Raw genomic sequence first — 21,780 nt, 5'->3', positions numbered from 1 at the left:
AACTTTCGAATTGATTCATTCATATAACAAACGTATAGTTATCAAATCATATACACTTGAAGCAAAGGGAGCAAGAAGAAACATCCCATCAAAGCTGGTTTAAAGATTTTTAAACAATCTCTGTGTGCCTCACTTTCTTCATGTACAACATACCCTTAATCTCCTAGGATTTGGGGAGGTGGATCAGATAGAATGAATAAGGGGAATTTTGAATGAATCCTGTGGGACCTGTACTCTCTGGAGTGGGATGGAGGCTTGTACCTCCAGGGTCTGATCAATATGCCCCATTTCCTTTTAACCCATGAACATTTCTCTTTTCCAGAATGCAGGCCTTGTGTGACACGGAAGAAGTGGCCACAGGGTGAGTGCTGCTGGGACTAGGACATCCAAGAGACATCCAAGAGATGTGTATATATTTGCTTTATATACATGTGTTTACATGTTGCCTTCCCCTTTAGACTGTAAGTTCCTTGGAGAAAGGACAGTCTTTTACAAAACACTTTTTATTGCCCCAGAGGTTGACACAGTGCCTGGTACATAGTAGGTACTTAATAAATTCATATTGATTGATAGATGAAAGAAAGAGACAAACTGACAGAAACAAAGAGACAGAAACAGAAAGATAGAAACAGAGACAGAGACAGAAATAGAGAAAGACACACAGAGAGTGTGAATGATTGAGGAAGAAAGAGAGACAGAGATATAAAGATAGAAACTCAGAGACAGAAAGAAACAGAGATAGAAAAATACATAGGTAGAGAGATAAATGGAGAGATAGAAGAGAGAGAAGGAGAGAAGAAGAGGGGAAAGGGAGAGAGGAAAGGGAGAGAGAAAAAACAAAGTGAGAAGAGACAGAGACTGAGAGAAAGATGGTAAGGGAAGAAAAATAGAGCGGAAAGAAAGAATTAGAAGAAAGAAAGAAAAAGAAAGAGGGAGGGAGGGAGGGAGGAAGGAAGGAAAAAGGAAGGAAGGAAGGAAAGAAGGAAGGAAGGAAGGAAGGAAGGAAGGAAGGAAGGAAGGAAGGAAGGAAGGAAGGAAGGAAGGAAGGAAGGAAGGAAGGAAGGAAGGAAGAGGGAAGGAAGGGAGAAAGAAAGAGAAAGGGAGGGAGGGAATGTGAAGCAGAGAGGCATAGTTCCCTGGCCAAGGAAGGATGCTCTTTGCTGGCTCAGTTTGTTCAAGGGGTTACTGCTGACGTGAGAGCCCTGGTAACTGGCCAGATGTCTCCTAGCGACAGGGTCTCCTTCGCGGCAACAGTGAGGCTCTCCTTAGCAACTGCAGCCTTTTGGTCCCTAACTGGCCTCCCTGTGGGAGTTTCTATAGCAGCTCCCTGAACATCAACTCAACCTGATTAGGAGCAGACAGGCTTCTGGACTAATCTATAGACTCCCAACCCAAGGCCGATCCCAAGCAGGCAGCTTCAGGCTTTAAGCAGGCTCTGGGCCTTTTCAAAGTATATGTTTATATGAACCGTGCTCAAGATTGCCATGAATGTTTCGGAGCCCAACTGAAGGTCGGAAGCATGTGTTTCGTTATCAGCAAATGTCACTTCATGCAAGTAGGTGGATTCTTTTCCTCATGGGTCTCCCCTTCCCCTCTTGGTATCCAGCTAAGGTACAGGGAGGAGCTTTACCTGAGGCCGTTGCTGGGCCCATCTGGAGGGAGGTCTGTTCCCCTCTGGAACATTTGCAGGTGGTTCTGGTTTGTTTCTACCCAAGCCTTGGGTTTTAGTCAGAAAGGTGTGGGTGATGTCCCATTTGGAATGCTTTGTCAGTTCGGAAGTTTTCTCCCTCTCGAACAGGGGCTTATTGAGCTTCTAGAACAGAATAAAATGATAGACTGACTGTTTCAGGATTTTTAGAATTATTTCAGTCTGTTCTGGTATATTACATCCAATTAATAAAACTGATGATTATGCTTATGCGTAAAGATAAGAAAAATACTGATAACAATGAATTATATTTTTATGACACTTTGAACTTCTCAAATAATTTTTCCATAACAACAACAAATTACTTTCCTATGATACTTTGAAGTTTCCAAAATGCTTTGTGGGACTTATACCATTTGAACTCCCCTTAGTAGATACTAAGAGGAGGAAAGAAAGACATTAGACTTGTTGTCTTCAGTGTTTTAAAGGAGTTTGTGTAAAATATTTTGCTAATCTTTAAACACTGTATATTATTAGCTATTATTACTGTCCTCATTTAATAAGTGAGGAAGTTGAGCCTAAGTAGGTTTGATGGCTTGTTCACGGTCATGGCAGAGAACCCAGGTATTTTTGATTCTCACAATAATCATGATGGGTGGGTAGAGTAGTTCTTAATGCCTGTTTGACAAATAGGAAACCAAGATGCAGAGGGAGGGTAATTGGGTTTCTTTCGATCAAAGGGTGGTCAAGGAAACTGTTGAAGGTCCCCAAGATTTTTTCAGGAGGTTCATGACAACAAAACAGTTTTTTTAAAAAAAATCATGATATGATTACTTTTAATAGTATTTAATTTTTTTCAAAAATATTTTAATAATAATACCAAGGTTTTAAAATTTCTAATATAGTAACTCTCTCTCTCTCTCTCTCTCTTTCTCTCTCTCTCTCTCTCTCTCTCTCTCTCTCTCTCTCTCTCTCTCTCTCTCTCTCTCTCTCTTTGTCATCCACATTATCAAAAGCCAAATAATTTTGAATAGTGTTAAAAAAAAAAAAACAAAAAATTTGAGAACAATTCTTTGAGATCACCAGGGAATTAATGCTTTGAGTAGGAATTCAATCAATTTTTGATTAGAAATAGAAACATAGAAATAGAAAATAATAACTCACATTGAGATAATATTTTTAAAAATTCATCCTTGGGTCTCCCTATAACATTTTGGCAATACCATCATCTTCATTTTATACATGAAACAGGAGTTTAGAATATGGATGACTAAGTAAATTTGAGACTTCCAGGAATCCTTAAAGTTTATCAGTCCCCTGTTTTTATTTAACATCAATGGTCTAAATCATTCTTTTAATGGCCGAAATTGGGCACAGCCTCAGCTTTGGAAACCAAAGTCTATTCTATTCCAGACCATGTGAAAACCTCTACATAAGTATCCCAATTCATGGTTGGGTGGTATCTTTTCTGATAATGTTTTTTTTTTTATTTTATTTTCCAAATACACTCCCTCCTTCCTCCCCCCCCGACCCCCGCAGAAAGCAAGTAATCCAATATATGTTAAACATGTACAATTCTTCTATACATATTTCCACATTTATCATGCTGCACAAGAAAAATCAGATCAAAAGCGGGGGGGGGGGAGAATGAGAAAGAAAAAACTAAGCACACAACAAAGAAGGTGAAAATACTATTCTGTGATCCACATCCAGTCCCCATAGACCTCTCTCTGGAAGCATATGACTAGAAATGACTAATTTTTTGACTGAAAATTGTTTGTTTATATCTTTTGATCATTATCAATTGGAGAATGGCTTGTATTCTTGTAAATTTGAGCCAATTCTCTATATATTTTAGAAATGAGGCCTTTATCAGAACACTTGGATGCAAAAATTTTCTCCCAGTTTTCTGTTTATCTTCTAATCTTGGCTACATTGGTTTTGTTTGTACAAACCTATTTAATTTAACATAATCAAAATTATCCATTTTGCATTTCATAATGTTCTCTATTTCTTCTTTGGCCATCAATTCCTTCTTTCCCCCCAGATCTGAGAGGTAGAGTATCCCTTGTTCTCTTAATTTGCTTATGATATCCCCCTTTATGTTTAAATCATGAACCTGTTTTGACCTTATTTTGGTATAGAATGTTAAGTATTAGTCAATGCCTAGTTTCTGCCACATTATTTTCTATTTTTTCCAGCACTTTTTCTCAGATAGCGAGTTAAGAAAGTGATTGAAAAAATGTTAATCATGTAAATAGTACTTAAAAATATACTCTTTTTTCAGAGAACTGGTTGATAAACAATTACCTGTATACTCCTGGTCACAGGCTTTTAATTATCCAGATAGTAGCTCCAATTCTCCATTTTATTTTGTGCTGTGTAGACATAGAGTGACCACTGATTCCAAATTTTTGGAGTTCTACCATACTATCAGATCTCCCCCCACAACCTTTCCTTGAATTCTTTTCTCCTTGCCTCCCCAAAGTGTTTGCCTTATTTAAAGATAAAAATGAATTAAAATTAATTTTGTTTGGAGACATTCTTAAGAATTTTTTAACACCTTTCATGATATGGAGACAATGGGGCTTAATGTAAATAGTGCTAGGTTTTTGGAGAATTTGGATTTGAATCCTGATTGATGTGAATCCTGTTTTGGTTAATTTGGGTTAATTTCCTCAAGGATGTTAGGGAGTTGTATTAATTGACTTCTAAGTTCCCCTTCAGCTAGATGGAATAATAATAGAGTGTTGGACTTGTTTTCAGGAAGGTAAATTCTTCTTCAAACACATGTTATCCTGGACAAGTCACTTAACCTGTTTGCCTCAGTTTGTAAAATTTGTAAAAAGCCTCCATTTATAAAATGGAGCTAATATTAGCATCTACCTTACAGGGTTATTGTGAAGAACAAAGGAAATTACATGTAAACAGCACTTTACACACCTTTAAACATTAGCTATTATTATTGAATTGGGGACAGGAATCAATCAATCAAAGAGCATTTATTAAACACCTACTCTGTGTGGAAAGCTAGGTGACACAGTGGATAGATTACTGGGGCTGGAGTCAGTAAGATCAGAGTTCAAATTTAGCCTCAGACACTTTCTAGCTGTGTGGCCCTGGGCAACCCTATTTGCCTCAGTTTTCTCATCTGTAAAATGAACTAGAGAATGAAATGGCAAACTACTCCAGTATCTCTTGACCAAAAAAAAAAAACACAAACAAGGTCATGAAGAGTTGGACAAAGCTGAACAATATCAACTATGTGCTAGGTAACAGATCCCGAGTTCTAATCTGGTTCACTTTCTACTATGTGATCTACTAGAAGAATCATTTAAACTCTCTGTGGGCCTCAGTTTTCTCCTTTCTAAAATTCAGGGGTGAGATTAGCATTAGATCATCTTTAAGGTTCCCTTTGGCTGTGATTTATTTGGAAGAAGTGGGGATGGAAGAATGTCTAGATCTGTGATTTCATCCATACAGGGTATACCTGTCAGGAAGCCTCCCTTCACCAACACAGAATGGCAAGTGATCTGACTTTGTACCTTTAAAGACCAAGAGATTAAGCGATTTACTCATGATCATATAACTCATTGGTGTCAGAAGTAGGACTCGGCCCAGCTCATTCCTCTAGCCACCGTGCCCGTGGGATTCTCTTCCAATAGCAACATTCTATTCTAGTTGTTTGCCACACATCCCCAATTGAATATAAGCTCTCTAAGGGCAGGCCCAGTTGTTCCATTTGTCCTTAAAAGCCAAGTGCCTACCACAATGCTATGGCTGGAGATTTTTCCATGCCTGATTCTTTATGACCCATTTTGGGGTTTTCTTGGCAGACATACAGGAGTGGTTTGCCATGTCCTCCTCCAGTACATTTTACAGGTAAGGAAACTAAAGTAGACAGAATTAAGTGACTTGCGCAGGATTCCACGGCTTGTAAGTGTCTGAGGCTGGATTTGAACTCCCAAACATGAGTCCTCCTGATTCCAAGCCTACTGTTCTACCCACTGTGCAACCCAGCTGCTCTTATTAAATGCTTGTCAATTGATTATTGCCTTCAAGTTCACGGCCTTTGGCTTTCTTTATATTGCCTATTTGTGAAGCATTTTGAGAAATGTGAATAAAATTGAATTGAATATTTCATTGAATGCTGCAGTCCTTTCACATCTTCAAATCTTTATTTCCTCTTCTTTGTTTTCTTCTTGGGATTTCCACAGTGTTCTGCTGGATAGCTGTCTGGTGGATGTTGCTGGCTTCAGCTGGAGTGAAGTAGGGGAGATCAAGACCCAGGAGTCTTCCCTAGAGGTAAAAAGTCCTTTTGTAGTTGTATTTATGAAATGAACCAAGTCAGACTGGGCTGGAGTAGAGAAACAGATCCCTATTGTTGGGTCTCTGATTCTGAAGGACTTAAATCAATGTTACTTTTGCTTAAGGTCAATTTTACCTTAAGAGGAACAAACAGCTTCAGGAAGGAGATCATGCAATGGCTTGACCAACTGTGGCCTGCTGACCCTTTTAAAGTATTCAACAGCTACTCATGGCTAGAGAAAACTGTGCTTTCTTTTTTCTTTATTAAAGCTTTTTATTTACAAAGCATATGGATGGGTAATTTTTCCAACATTAACTTTAATGTTGGAAAACCTTTTGTTCCAAAATTTCCCCTTCTTCCTCCCCCTTTCTCCCCTTCCTGGCGGGTAGTCCAATACACATTAAATATGTTGAAATACATGTTAAATCCAATATATGTATACATAATTATATAGTTAGCTTGTTGCATAAGAAAAATCAGGTCAAGAAGGAAGAAAAAGAAAAACTGAAAAAGAAAACAAAATGCAAGCAAATAACAGAGAGAATGAAAATGCTATGTTGTGTTCCACACTCTGTTCCCATGGTTTTCTCTCTGGGTGTAGATGGCTCTCTTCATCACTGAACAAGTGGAACTGGTTTGAGTCATCAATGTTGAAGAGGGCCACGCCCATCAGAACTGATCCTCATATAATATTGTTGTTAAGTGTATAATTGATCATCATATAATCTTGTTGTTGCTGTGTATAACGATCTGCTGGTTTTGTTCATTTCACTCAGCATCAGGAAAACTGCTTGCTTACTGAGCCAGCATTTCCATGTGGGTAAAAATATGGGAATCTGATTGTAAACAATAATCTGATTGTAAAATAATAGATGCCTCAGCCGGAGTCCAGATCAAGGCCCTTCCTTATACTTTCAATTCAGGGGATGCTGGTTTCTGGCCCCAATGTTATAATCACCAGAAATGACCCACAGGCCTCAACTTCTTTGGACCATATCACAGGGATTCCAAATAGACAAATGTAAAGTCAGAAATTTAACAGGCTGAGATGATGATAATTCAAATGTTTTTGTGTTTTTTTTTTAATTGCTGACTCATTCTACCTGTGCAGATGATGAAGTGGTTTCTTATCCAGCATCCTTGGACTCAAAATGTCAGAACTGGGAGGGGGGTTAGAGATGATTTAGGACACTAGGGTCAAACAAAGAAATATGGCCACAAAAACACATGTGAAGATCCCTGCGGGCTTGTCTCAGTTTTTAAATGTAATACCCATGTTTCATTATATTTCCATTTATTTGTTAAATAGTTCTCCATAACAATTTTTCTTATTTTAAATCTCATTTATTTATTTAATATTTCTTGCTGTTACATTTAAAACATTTTTTCATTTTTTAAGCTTTTGAATTCTAGATTCTCTCCCTTTATTCCCACCCCCAGGCCTCATGAAGAAACCACATGTGAAGTTGTGCAAAACATTCCATAAAAGTCATGTTATAAAAGAAAACATAGCTCTCCTGCACTAATAAAAAAAAAACTCTCAAGAAAAACAAAGTGAGAGAGAGAAGAAAGAGGAAAAGAGAGGGAGAGAAAAGAGAGGAGAGAGAGAGAGAGAGAGCAGAGAGAGAGAAAGAGACAGAAAGGGAGACACAGAGAAAGAGAGAGAGATCTAGAGATACACACAGAGAGAAAAAGAGACAGAGAAAGAGAAGGAGGGAGGGAGGAGAGAATGAATGCTTGAGTCTGTATTCAGACAAAGATCTACTACGCTAATAAAAAAAACTCTAAAGAAAAATAAAGTGAGAGAGAGAGAGACAGAGAAAGAGAGAGGGAGAGAGACAGAAAAGGAGACATAGAGAAAGGGAGATCTAGAGAGACAGAGAGAGAAGAGGGAGGGAGGGAGGAAAGAATGAATACTTCAATCTGTATTCAGACAGAGATTTCCCACCCTAATTTAAAAAACCCTAAAAAAATAAAATTAGAGAGAGAGAGCGAGAGCGAGAGCGAGAGCGAGAGAGAGAGAGAGAGAGAGAGAGAAGAGAATGAATGCTTCAATCTGTATTCAGACACAATCAGATTCTTCTCTGGGTATGGCTAGGATTTTTCATCCTAAGTACTTCAGAGTAGTCATGGATCATTGTACTAATGAGAATAGCAGTCATTCACAGTTGGTCATTCCAGAATATTGCTATTACTTTGTATGCAGTACATTTCACTTTGCTTGAGTTCATGAAGGACGTTCCAGGTTTTGTCTCCAAGAGCATTCTGCTCACCACTTCCCATGTAACAACAATATTCCATGAGAGTCATTGATTCAGCCATTCTCCAACTGATGGGCATCCCCTCAATTTCCAATTGTTTGTATGAAGAAGAAAGCTGATACAAATATTTTTGTACATATAAGTCCTTTTCCTTGCCCCCCTTTTAAATCTCATTTATTATTCATACTAATAGTGGTATTAAATCAAAGGATGTATATGAATTTATAATTTTTAGACATGTATCATATCTTTGATCATTTATCAGTTTCCCCTTACATTTTAATCTGATTAGGGAGCATTTGGGATTGTTATGGGATTTGAAGTCTGGGGGCTGATACTTCTGACCTAGTACAACTCTCTCATTTTGCAGATGGAGTATTGAGACCTCAGAGAGAAACAGAATATCCCTGGTCAAGGTCACATAATAAATTAGTAGCAGAAGAAGGATAAGACACTGAGTCTTTTGATACTTAGTCTGAGACTCTTTCCAGTACCCCATTCTTTAGTCCAGCTGCTTTCTTCCAAAGCTCTGTCTGGCTGAGTTCTGAATGCTTGAAAGCAAGCATTTCAAATGGAAATAACTCATCTTTTTAAAAAAATCTTCTGAGCAAAGACAACTTTCCTAAACCTTACTTCACCAACTCCATTCCACTCTAATACTCCTCTCGACTTTGGGCTGCCTCAGGCAAAGTGATTTCCCTATTCTAGGGGTTCTTAACCTGAAATCTTTTAAAAAATATCTTTCGATAGATGTGTTTTAATGTGTTTGATGTCTTTTATAATCCCATGTATTTTATTTTATGCATTTTTAAACCATAATTCTAGTTTAGTCTAGTGTAGTCTTTCAAGATTACAAATTAACCAGACTGCTCAAGGGATTCAGGATAGAAAAAAATTTAAGAATTCCTTTACTAATATCTATTTCTCTTGGTTTTATTAATGGTACCACAGGAGAAGGCCGAGAAGGCCGAGGTCGCTGGCACTGGAGGTAAGATTCATTGTCTTAAACGATGCTTTCCCATAATGAGTCCTAAAGTTCAGTGAAGACTCTCTCCATGGGTCTATGTCCTCCTGTTTTCCTACAAAGATCCTAAATCCTAGTCAAAAGAGAAAAATCCTAGCACAGGCAGATCAAAGGGGCAAAACATGGAATAACTGCCTCCTCTCACTTTTTCCTATGATGCAGAGGTGCAAAGAATCATAGTATCCTTCTTACGAGCAGTGTGGTGCAATGGAAAATGCCCTGAATTTGGATCAGAGGACCTAGACGCTGCTTGCTATCTATTCAATTGTGGACCTGTCCCTTACCTTATCTGACCTCAGTTTCCTCATCTGTAAAATCACAGTGAAGTAGATGATGTCTAAGGTTACTTCCAGATGAAAATCAACAAGCCAGTTTAATTTCTTCACTTTACAAATGAGGAAACTGAGGTGAGATCCAAACCTAGGTCTCCTCTGACTCCAGAACTGGTACTTTGATCAAGAAGCTTTCCTCTTTTACAATGGTTCCTGCAGTCTGGCCAGGGCTGGTGATGGGGAATGCTTTCTTTTGGTGGCAGGCTTCAAAGAATAAAAATAACCACCCAAATATTAGGTTTTTAAGGCCAGGATTGCTGTAGACTCAGAGATTTGGCCAAGGGAAACTTTCACAGAGTGTGCGTTTTCCAGGCTCGTTGCCTTCCTCTCCAAACCTCCCCTCTAGATGGTAAATCTTTGTTCTATTGGGCTGTTTAAATGGTGAGCCATCCAGGTTGGAGCTGGGGAGAATGCAATCAGCAGAGCTAGTATTAGAAAAGTTCCACGGTTTCCGTGCTTCATTCATTGTCCATTTTCCTCAGATCCAAAGGTTTCATTGGATTCTTAATTCCCATTGATTAGCCACAGTCTGAGAATTATCAGATCCTGCCTTTGACACTTACAATCTGTGGGACTTTAGGCCTGGAACCCCTCTGTGCCCTAAAGAAGCATATAGTCTGCAGGGGCTGGAGGTAGGGATAAGACAATAACGCAAATAAGCATTTCAGAAAAATTGAAGAAGAGAGAATTCTAACAGCCAGGAAGTATTAGGGAAGGTTTCAAGAAGGGCATGGCATTTGAGCAGAGCAGAAAGGAAGGCAAGGATTCTGTTAGGACCACAGGATTTTGAGCCAGATAAGTAACCTTAGATTTTCTTGTCCAACTGTCTCATTTGACAGAGAAGGCCCAGTTTGGGGAAGTATCTTGCTAAGGATCATATATCTGGTTAAGAAAAGAACCAGGATTTAAATCTTGGTCCACCATTCTTTCCAATTGGGAAGTTCATTAGTATGGCAAGCTGTGGAGCTTGGGTTGAATTCTGTAATCAATAGAAATCCAATAGAGATTTCTGAGCAGGTTATGTCCAAGTGGCACTTTAGGAAAATTGGACTGATAACAAATTGTAGGATGAATTAGAAGAGGAAGGCTTGGTTGGAATTAACTCCATCCAAATCATCAATCAATAAACATTTATTAAGCGCTTACTATATGCCAGGCATTATGTTAAGTGCTGATGATAAATGAAGCAAAAGACATCCCTGCCCTCAAAGAGTTTATAGTCTAATGGGGAGACAATGAGCAAACACATAAATACGAACATGCGATATAGAAGATAAATAGGAAATAAGTAGCATGGGGAAGACACTAGAATTAATGGGGGTTGGAAAAAGCTTCCTATAGAAGGTAAGGTTTTAGTTGGGAGTTAAAGGAAGACAGGGGAGCCAGAAGGAAGAGAAGAGGGAGAGCATTCAAGACTGGGGAATGGCCAGAGAAAATGCCTGGAGCAGAGACATGGAGAGTCTTGTTCATGGAGCAGCCAGGAGGCTGGGACACTGGATTGAAGAGTAGGTTTGGGGGAATCAGGTATAAAGGAGGCTGGAAAGGCAGAAGGGGTTAGGTTATGAAGGGCTTTGAATGCCAGAATTTTGAATTTGACTTTGGAGGTTGAGAGGAAACCATTGGAGTTGATTGAGTTGGGGTGTGTGTGATATGGTTGGATCTGAATTTTTGGAAAATCACTTTAGTGGCTGAATGGAGGATGGATTGGAATGGAAGAGATTTGAGGCAAGAGACTACCCCTAAGCTATTATAGTAATCCAGATGTAGGATGATGAGAACCTTCACTGGAGTGGGGTCAGTGACAAAGGGGAGAAGAGGAGCTCATTCAAGAGATGCTACAAAGGCAACATCAACAGGCTTTGGCAACAGCTTGGGTATGGGAGAGGGATGGTGAGAGAAAGTGAGAAGTCCAGGATGATACCTAGTTTGTGAGCCTGAGAGATGGGAGGATGGTATTGTCCTCTGCAGTAGTAGGGAAGGCAAGAGGGAGAGTTTAGGGGGAAAATAATGATTTCTGTTTTGGACATGTTGAGTTTAAGATGTCTGCTGGACATCTAGTTTGAGATAACTGAAAAGGCAGTTGGAGATGTGGCACTGGAGATCACCAGAGAGACTGGAAGACAGGTAGATTTGAGAATCATCAGCATAGAGGTAGTAATTTAATCCATTAAATAATCCAGCGATTACTTAACTAGAGCTCTTCCAAATCTTGTAGTGATACTAATTAATCAATTTGTCAGTTGAAGACATTTATTAAACAATTGAAATGAGCAATTTAATTTTGTGTTAAGTGCAGGATATACAAAATCAAAACTAAACAGTCCCTATCCTCAAAAAGCTAATATTCTAATGGGCAAGAAAGGAATATGTAAAATACAAAACAGACACCTTGCATAGAAAAGAACTAGAGGCTGAGGGTATTCTTACAAAAGGTGGTATGAAAACCAAGGAAACCAAGAGGAAGCCTCCTAAACATGGAGGAAAGTCAGTGCAAGGTCCTGGATATGGGAGAAGAGAGCTGTGTGTGTTCAATAGCAAGCAAGGTATGGTTGTGTCAAAGTAGACTGGAGAAGTAGAAAGAACTTTAAAGGTTGAATAGATGAACTTATATTTGATCTTAGTGGGAATAAGAAACTACCTGAGTTGGTTGAGTGGAGGAGTGGTATAGTCAAACTTGCCCTTTAAGAAAATAATTTTGATTACTGACTGGAGGATTGGAATAGGAAGACAATTGGGACAAGAAAACCCCATATAGGCAGATATTATAATTGTCCAGGGTTGAAACCTAGAAAGATAAGATCAAATGTAGAGAGAGAAAAACAGTAAGATTTGGCAACTGATTGGAATAAAAGATGATACTGATTTTTCATATCTGGATGATTGGGAAAATGATGCTATCTTTGACAAAACTAGGACAATTCAGAAGGGTAGTGAGTTTTGGGGGAAAGATGATGAGTTCTATATTGGACATGTTGAGTTGAGTATGTAATCAGTGATATGGGATTGGTGCTCAACAGAGAGACTAGGATTGGATATATATATATATATATATATATATATATATATATAACATGCATTTGATTATATACACATACATAGATATAGATATAATATGTATATTATATATGTATATATACATATACATATGTATATTATATATATGTATATACATATACACACATATATTTGTATGTATGTGGGGGCATATATATGATATATATACAATCTGCATATGAATGATGATTGAAACCATAAGAAATGATGAGACAGCCAAATGAAGGAGGGTAAAATGAAGAGGAAACAGTTCAGGGCAGAGATTTGGGGGTAAATACAAGTTAGTGTAAAAGGAGACTGAGAAAGAACAACCAAAAAGATAGGAGAAACAATAGAGAACAGAATCAGAGAAAGTCAAGGTTTTCAAATGCTACAGAGAGGTTGAGAAACAAGGGGACTGAGAAAAGGTTGGATTTGACAATTAAGAAGATATTATTGGTAACTTTAGGAAATGGAGTTTCAGCTGAGTGATGAAATCAAGTCAGATTGTAGAGGGTTCAGAAGTTCAGAGAGAAAGTGGAATTACTAAGTGTAGATGGCTTTTTTAAGGAGGTTGACTAATAAAGGAAGGATAAATAAAGATGGCAGGGATAGTAGGATTTCTTGAGATTTTTAAAAAGTCAAAGTTAACTAACTGTTTCTCTAAGTTTTGGCTTTGCTTGAGGGCAACAGTGAAAGAACAAGTATATAGGGAGCTATTTAAGGTTATAGACCAAGAGGGAATCATACTTGGGTCAGTCAGCTGGAGAAAACAGGAAATGGGATCAAGTGTGCCTGTAGAAAGGTGGACCTTGGAGAGGAGAAGGGCCACTTCTTCATCAGAGAATAAAGTAAAAGAAAAAATAGTCAAAAGTGGTGTCAGGGTTAAAACTTGTTTTTTTCCAAGAAAAAGGACAGTCATTTTTATTTTTGTCTTCCTGTAGGATTTTACATATTTGCCTGAGCAGCAGCAGAATAACATTTTCCTTTAAAATCTGATTTTCATAGAACATGGGAAATATAATATAACCTTTCCAGAGATCTGTCCTTTGAGTCTCCTTCCCCTTCCTCTCTCAATTCCTTAGAGAAGATTTCCTTTCAGCTGAAAGGTTCTTGTTGGTTTGGGTTTCAGCACCATCTGCTGACCTGTGAAGGCTCTGCTAAGGAGACCTTCAGTTCTTCTGGATAGTTGAAATGGATACACTTCCCAATCCTAGCTGGCATATAGTCCATTAATTGGTGTGTTACAATATGCTTATTCTGATCTCATTATACAGCAAGTTGTTAGAGCCTTAAGTAGTGTGAAGTGAAAGGGGTGACTGCCCTTTAGGATATTCCCTGGACTAGGGCATCAAACTTGATAGTTTTTTTAAACAATTTTTCAACTTGGTAGTTATTGACATGAAAACAAATTACCATTCCATGTTCTAGCAGAATTCCATAGTCCAAAAATTTCTGAGTCAGAAGGGAGATCAGAAAAACCATTGGGCACAAACCCATATTTCATTGAGAATCTCCCACTTCAACATGCCCAAAAAGTGAGTCTTCCACTTCTGCTCAAAGACTTCTGGTGAAGGAGAACCCATTACAACCTGAGGAAACCCATTCTCCTTTTGGATGGTATAAATTTTAGGAATTTTTTTCCTTATATCTGGTCAACATACCTAACTGTGGTTTCTACCCATTTTTCCAAATCTGTTCTTGGAAACAAAGCAAGCAAAACATATATAGCACATGGTGGGCACTGAATCAATGTATAATTAATCACATCTCTCTGAAGCCTCTCCTTCTTCTAGATTGAGCATCCAGGTTCCTTCAACTGCTCCACCATAGGGTAGGAACTTGGAGTCCTCCACATCTTAGTTGCCCTTCTCTGGATCTTCTTCAGCTTAGTGATGTCCTTCCTAAAATGTGGTGCCTAGAACTCAACACAATATTCAGAGGCAGTCTGATCAGAGCAGGGTACAATGGATCTCCCATCTTCCTAGTTAAGTCTTTCCTAATGTAAACCAGGTATATATATATATATATATATATATATATATATATATATGTTTGGTTGCTTCTCATTGTTGACTCATAGTTTGCAATCCATTAGTATCCCTGGATCTCTTTCAAACTAATCATATTTTCCCCATATTTTAATTATGAAGCTGAATTTTTGAATTCATATTTAATTCTTTAAATTTCACCGTATTTGACTCTACCCAATGTACCAGTATCTCTAGATCTTTTTGGATCTTGACTGCCATTTAGTAAGTCAGCTATCCTTTCGAGCTTCATGCTATCTGCAAATCTGATAGCTATGACGTCTGTATCTTTAGCAGTCAACCATAACCATATCAAACAGCAGAGATTCCTGGGAGCATGCCATTGGACCCCGAGTCATTAATGATGAGTCCTTGTGTCCAACTATTCAACCAAATCCACCTACACTTATTATTTCTAGCCTGTGTCTTTCCATCTTGTCCACAAGGATATCATAAAATATCTAATCATAGGCTTTCCTAAATTATAGGTAAACTGTATCTGTATGAAAGGCAGTGATGTGTAATGGTTTGAGAGCTGGCTTTTTCAAAGTCAGGAAGACCAGGATTCAAATCCTTTTTCTGACACATACTAGACAAGGGACTCGGGGCAAGTAAATCAGCTTCTCAGTGCTTTAGATTTTGCTCTCTCAGGTGCTAAACTCTACTGGGAGAGGGAGTTTCATCACTAATAGCTCTTTATATTTGGCAAATCACAGGTCTAGTCCCCATCTCTGTTCCTGTAGCACCATCCCGATCTACCAAATCATCAAAAAGGAGAAGGAAGTTGATGTATTGCTCTGATGAAACCATTCTGGTTCTTTGTGATCACTATTTCTTTCTCAATTTAAAATCAACCATTTCTTTAATAATATGTTTTGACTTTTTTTTTAGTAATTCAAGCCAAGCTCCTTGGTGTACAGTCTGTAGATTCTACTTCTCTCTCTTTTTAAAACATTAAGGTGCTGTTTGATTTTCCTAGTCTCACAGCATTTCTCTCTTTCTTCATAGTTTTTAGAACTCAATGACAATCACTCAGGTATCATATCTGATGGGTTTTCCAGCCACCTGCAATGTAGTCATTGGGGCTGATGACTAGAATCCATCAGGGGCTGCTGGGGCTTTCTCACCATTTCCCTATTAATTATGAGTATTAAATCACAGCCCATTTTTTGTCCCTTCTAGTTTAAAAGATCATTCTTCTTATTAAAATAAACAACAGAAAAAAAAACTGAGCATCTCTGCCTTCTCTCCATCATCCATTATTGTCCCATCCTCAAAAGCAATAGTACTATCCCTTCTTTCATCCCACTCTTTCCCCAGATACATCTTTTAAAAATCCTTTTCCTCTTTTTTTAAATTTTCCTTGTTAATCTCATCACATTCTGACTTTTGTACTTCCTTCAGATATATGCCACAATTTTGTATTCAGTCTGTTATCTGCCTCCTTTTTATCTCTGTCTGTCTCTTGTTTCTGATTCTCTCTTCTCTCTTTCTCCACCCTCCCTTTCTCTCTCTGTCTCTCTATCTTTCTCTGCCTCTTTCTGTCTCTCTAGCTCTGTCTTTCTCTGACTCTCTCTGTCTGTCTTTCTGTCTCTGTCTGTCTCTTTCTCTCTCTGTCTTTCAAATTCCCTTTGTATCCACACTGTCTATTTAAATAAGTTCCCCCTCCTTTTTTCTTCTTCAGTAGAATTGTTTGTTTTGATGCCTTCTGATTTTTTTCTTTAAGCTTTTCCTCTCCCTTTGTTGCTTGTTTGGTTGTTTTCCCTCAGAAGCAGATGGACTCAGCCATCAAGACAAACACAAATGACCACCTGCGGTCCTCACAGAATGCCAGAATCTCAGAACTAGAAGACGTATCAAAGGTTCTCCATCCTCTTCTAGACTAAGTGTTTTCTGCCCAACATTGCTGGTAAACTGTCGTTGAACTTCTTGAAGAACTGCAGTGAGAGAGCCCACTGACTTCTGGGGAAGCCTCTTCAACTTCTGAGTTCCTCTCATGGTTAGGAAGATTTTCCTTATATCAAGCCTAAATCTGCCTCACACTTCTGCCCTAGAAGGCCAGGTGGAACAAGGATTATCCTTCTGCATGAGACCACTGATTCCTCATGTCTTGTGTCCTGTGTCCTGGAAGTTGAAGTTAGGAAGTTCAAATATGTATGATCCTGGGAAAGACACTAAACCTCTGTCTCAATTTACTTATCTATAAAATAGGATAATAATAGTACCTACTGCACAGAGTTGTCAGGAAGCTCCAACAATAAAACATGTAAAAGATTCTGAAAACCTCAAAGATGTAGTTATTATTACTCTTCTTACTGTTGCTGTTATTCCATAGGACAGGTTGACACATACTTGGGACTAAATTCCCACAATTCCCTCAACAGAAGTTCTCATATGGTGTAGTCTCCAGATTCCTTACCTTCCTGGTCAGCTTCTTGTAGTTACTCTTTCTCAAGTATAATGTACAGAACTGAACATGGGGCTCCAACTTAGAGCCTGACCAGTGCAAAGACCAATAGGACTATTGCCTCTTCCATTCTGTGCACAGTGTTCCCTCTAATTTTGCCTGGGTCAGTATTAGCTTTGCAGTCATATAATAGTGTTGTGTTTGTAAGTTTGTAAGTTTGTAAGTCAACTTAAACCCCCAGATCTTTTTCATATAAACTATTGTTTAACTGCAACTCCTCCATCTTTTTCTTCTGAAGTTGATTATTCCACTCTTGCATGAAAATCAGGTCAGACACACACACACACACACACACACACACACACACACACACACAGAGACTCATTTTCTGATCCTTATAGTCTGATCCTAGACTAATCTGCTCCATTTAACAATCAGATGCTGCCCAAAGGCACGGCAGAATTTATATTTCATTTGTATCCCATGGTCAACTGTATGAAATTCAAAACCACCATTTAGGTCCCTGTCATAGTGAGTGCTGTGTACTCCATCTATTGATAGAGTGATGAAGAACTGCAGAGGAACATAATAAGATCTGACCCCCCAGAAGCATTAAATCTTCATCCTAAAAGTTGCTTCATCACTGGGTTTTGCTGCTCAGTATTTGGGTTGTACGATTCAACTCGACAAGTGTTTACTGAATGGTGACCGTGTCCCCAGCTAACCCTTTTCTAGTCCCCATGGGAGATAACAGAGGAGCAAGATGTAGCGTTCCCACCTTTTGGGGATTTTTCAATCTGGTTTGGATGAAAAAGCTCCCAATGTCTGATACATTTGAGAAACCACGCAAGATGACAATAAAGGGCTCAAATGTAAATCCTTTGCAATTAGGAACTGTTCCATTCTAGTATTTGCGTCTTGGATTCCTAGCACGGTGACCAGGGTATAGTAAACACTTAATAAATACTTGTGGGGGGGAGGCAGTTAGGTGATGCAGTGGACTGAGTACTAGCCCTGAAGTCAGGAGGACCTGAGTTCAAACCTGGTCTCAGAAACAACACTTCCTAGCTGTGTGACCCTGGGCAAGTCACTTAACCTCAATTGCCTCAGCAAAAAAAATGAAAAATGAAAAAAACATTCGCAAAAAAAAATGCTTGTGGATGGAGTATATAAAAGCAGCAAGATGACTTAGAAAGATGAACTTTGTAATAATAACCAGAGCTATCCAACAACAGAATGATCTGCTTCATGAGAGACAGAGGCTGCATAAGTGTTTATTGATTGGTTGATTGACAAGACACTTGTCTCATGTCTGTATAATTCACAAATTCAAGAAAGAGAATGGAGAGCTACTTGTTGTCAAGAGAATTGACTGGGCTGGGAGACTGAGCAAAGCCCTTTCTGATTCTGAGATCCTATGACTGTTTTGGTCTTTTGGTGGGAGCTATATGGTCTAAGATCCTGAATCTAAGTAGCATGGGTAACCTGGAAGGAAAAGGGGCTCAGGGTTTTCTGGGTCCTATGCTAGATTTCTAATGCTCAGATAGCTCCTTTTCATAAAAATCCTAGGGAGAAGAATTCAATTCAATTTAATTTAAACAAATGAAAATGAGTTCCTGCCCTCAAGGAGTTTACAGTCTACTAGAAGACATGTAAATAACTGTGTTTGAAAAAGAGATACAGGATCAATTGAAGATGACCAGGAAGGACTTCTTGCAGAATCCAGAGAATCCAGGAAGTGGAAGAAGAGAGTTCTAAGCATGGGGAACTAGGGACAAAGGGTGCTAGGGGTGATATTAGGACCGATTTAGAAAGTCTTCATGGACATGAGTCCAGAGAGAGTTTATTTCTGGGAGCTCCAGCCACAGGACCACCGATGTCTTTCTATATAAAGGGAACCACTTAACCAGCAGCCGCCGCCACATCACATCTCACATGATTCTGTGTTTCTTGTTACAGTCTCTGGGGTCCTGGCCTTTGCCTGAGGCTCCAAGGCCTCTTGTGCCATGTCTAATCAAAGCCGAGATGTGGAGTTAGATCGCCTGGTCCAAGACAAGCCGCTTAGCCACAGGACCCCCCATGCTGCTTCCCAAAACATAGCCGAGCATCTCCCCAATGTGCCGAGCTACCGGTACCCCACCACCCGCATCCCTGTCCTTGTCAACAGGAGGACGGGGGTGTCGAAGCCCAGTTTCGTGAAGGAGGCAAAGCGCTCAGTCCGCCGCTTAGGTAGTATGACCCTTCCCTTGCATGGCAGCCCTATAGGGATGGTAGCGCATGCCAGCTTTGGGATCTGCATGTTCTCAGCCGTGCCCTCTTTAGCGGTGTCATGGCAGGTCCTTGGAGTGGTCTGCTTGCCTGGGACGTGGATTTGTGCTTCTGGGGAGAGATGGGCAAGGGGTGAGCCAGCCGGGATAGGGGGCAAAGGTGGGGGGGGGGTTTGTTTCTGGCTGATAGACATGAAAAAGGAAGGGAGATAGCACAGGAATGACGGTCACTATTGACCATCACCTGATCCAGGGCATCTGCAGCATCTTTGTGGGACGCTTTTAGTAGTGTGGTGGCTTTTTCTGAATAATGAAGTGAGTAATACAAGGGAATATAAATAAACTAAATGAATAATGTAATTGGATATAAGTAAAATAAGTGAATAATTAAATGAATGATGTAAGTGAATATAGGCAAAATAAGTGAAAAATCAAGTGAATAATAATGTAAGTAAATATAGGTAGAATAAGTAAGTAATTAAGTGAACGATGTAAGTGAATATAGGTAAAATAAATAAATAACTAAGTGAATAATATAAATGAATATAGATAAGTAAATAACTAAGTGGATAATGTGAATATAGGTAAAATAAGTGAATAATTAAATGAACGATGTAAGTGAATATAAGTCAAATAAGTAAATAACAAAGTGAATAATATAAATGAATATAGATAAAATAAGTGAATAATGTAAGAGAATATAGGTAAAAGAAGTGAATAATTAAATGAATGATGTAAATGGATATAGGTAAAAGAAGTGAATAATTAAGTAAACAATGTAAGTGAATATAGGTAAAATAATAGAATAATTAAATGAATGATGTAAGTGAATATAGGTAAAATAAGTAAATAACTAAGTGAATAATGTAAATGAATATAGATAAAATAAGTGAATAATTAAGTGGATGATGTGAGTATAGATAAAAATAAGTGAATAATTAAATGAACGATGTAAGTGAATATAAGTAAAATAATTAAATAACTAAATGAATAATATAAATGAATACAGATAAAATAAGTGAATAATGTAAATGAATATAGGTAAAGTAAGTGAATAATTAAGTGAATGATGCAAATGAATATAGGTAAAAAAGTAAATAATTAAGTGAATGATGTAAGTGAATATAGGTAAAATAAGTGAATATTTAGTGAAACTATTACAAAGGAAACCAATTATATGGAAACATAATTATCAAAATATCAAAAAAGAAAAAAAAAAAAAACAAGCTCATGGGCTCCAAGTTAAACACTCCTGATCTAGATTTTTGATCATTGTTCCTAAAGGTCATTGGTGTGCTCAAATCAGGAAGCATCACAAGAGTGAAGGAAATTTTATTGTCCCTTCAGACCCAAACTTCTGAAGAACTTTAATAGGATTATAGCAATATTTCTAAATTGTCGAGTGCTTTGACATTTGAATAAAATTGGCATCTGATTTAATCATAGACAGAGATCTGTAAGGGATCATAGAGATCAGTTAGTCCAATTTTCTCATTTTACAAATGAGGGAATTCAGGTCCAAGCAGGAGAAAGGACTTACTTCACACAAAGAGTCAATCACAGACTCATAGATATAAAGGTGAAAAAGTGAAATTAGATGTCATTAACTCAATCTTATGCATGGAACCAAAGGCCTAGAAATGCTTGGTGACTCCCTATGGTCACATAGCTAGTAAATGCCAAAAGTGGGACCCAGCAGGTCTCCAGTGCATTGTCCATTACACCATGAACTCAGGTCTTCTGACTTCAATTCCAACAGTTCTTTCTTTTGGGGAATCAATGAATTTGGTCTTGAGCACACAGACTTCTATAATAGAAGTTAGAAAGAATTTTCTAACTCTAAGACAGTTACTTGGCTGGAGCCAAGGATTTTAACCAGGCACTTTTAGCATGGGACCTTCTGCTGGTTTTTGTTGGCTGTATTCTGGCCGGCACCAACCTCATTGATCTCTCTTTACCTACAACAAAGGCTGACAGAAGAAGCAGACCATTAACTTTAGCTTCTGATTCAAGGGGTGCCACAATTCCAACATGAATTTATTAAGCACATACTATTGCTTGAAAAAAATAGATATAGCCCAACCACCTTAATATCTAGAAGTCAGGAGAATTTGAGTTCAAATCTGGTCTCAGACATTTAATACTTCCTATCTGTGTGATCCTGGGCAAGTCACTTATCCCCAATTGCCACAGCAAAAAAAAAAAAATCTGGAATAGGGTGTGTGGGCTGTATACACACACACACACACACACACACACACTTATATACATATATATGGATACACACATGCATATACATACATATATACATATACACACATATGTATATAGCCACATATATACATACACATATATGTATATATACACACATATGTATATATCTATATATACATATCTATAGATTCATATGTATAGATATATGTATTGATAGTTATATGTAAATAAGTATAAATAAAATGTGTATTTAAA

General features: G+C 38.2%; 1 protein-coding gene and 1 long non-coding RNA gene across 2 annotated transcripts in view; both read left to right on the top strand.

The window, feature by feature from the left end:
* Positions 1-1,126: 1,126 nt before the first annotated feature.
* Positions 1,127-9,206, top strand: LOC116421270. Its single transcript, XR_004231574.1, has 3 exons — positions 1,127-1,555; positions 5,866-5,953; positions 9,170-9,206. It is a non-coding gene; the product is annotated as an uncharacterized LOC116421270 (long non-coding RNA).
* Positions 9,207-18,772: 9,566 nt separating this feature from the next.
* Positions 18,773-21,780, top strand: part of CNGB1 (cyclic nucleotide gated channel subunit beta 1) — a 49,818-nt gene continuing 46,810 nt past the window's right edge. Inside the window, exon 1 of the mRNA XM_031949924.1 lies at positions 18,773-19,273. Within this exon, the coding sequence (XP_031805784.1) occupies positions 19,051-19,273 (223 nt within the window). The 5' untranslated portion in view covers positions 18,773-19,050. The remainder of the gene's footprint in view (positions 19,274-21,780) is intronic.

Source organism: Sarcophilus harrisii, chromosome 2 (genome assembly GCF_902635505.1).
Source record: "Sarcophilus harrisii chromosome 2, mSarHar1.11, whole genome shotgun sequence".
In the NCBI taxonomy this organism is placed as follows: Eukaryota; Metazoa; Chordata; class Mammalia; order Dasyuromorphia; family Dasyuridae; genus Sarcophilus; species Sarcophilus harrisii.
Note: the sequence above shows the minus strand (reverse complement) of the source record. Positions and strands in the feature narration are given on the sequence as shown.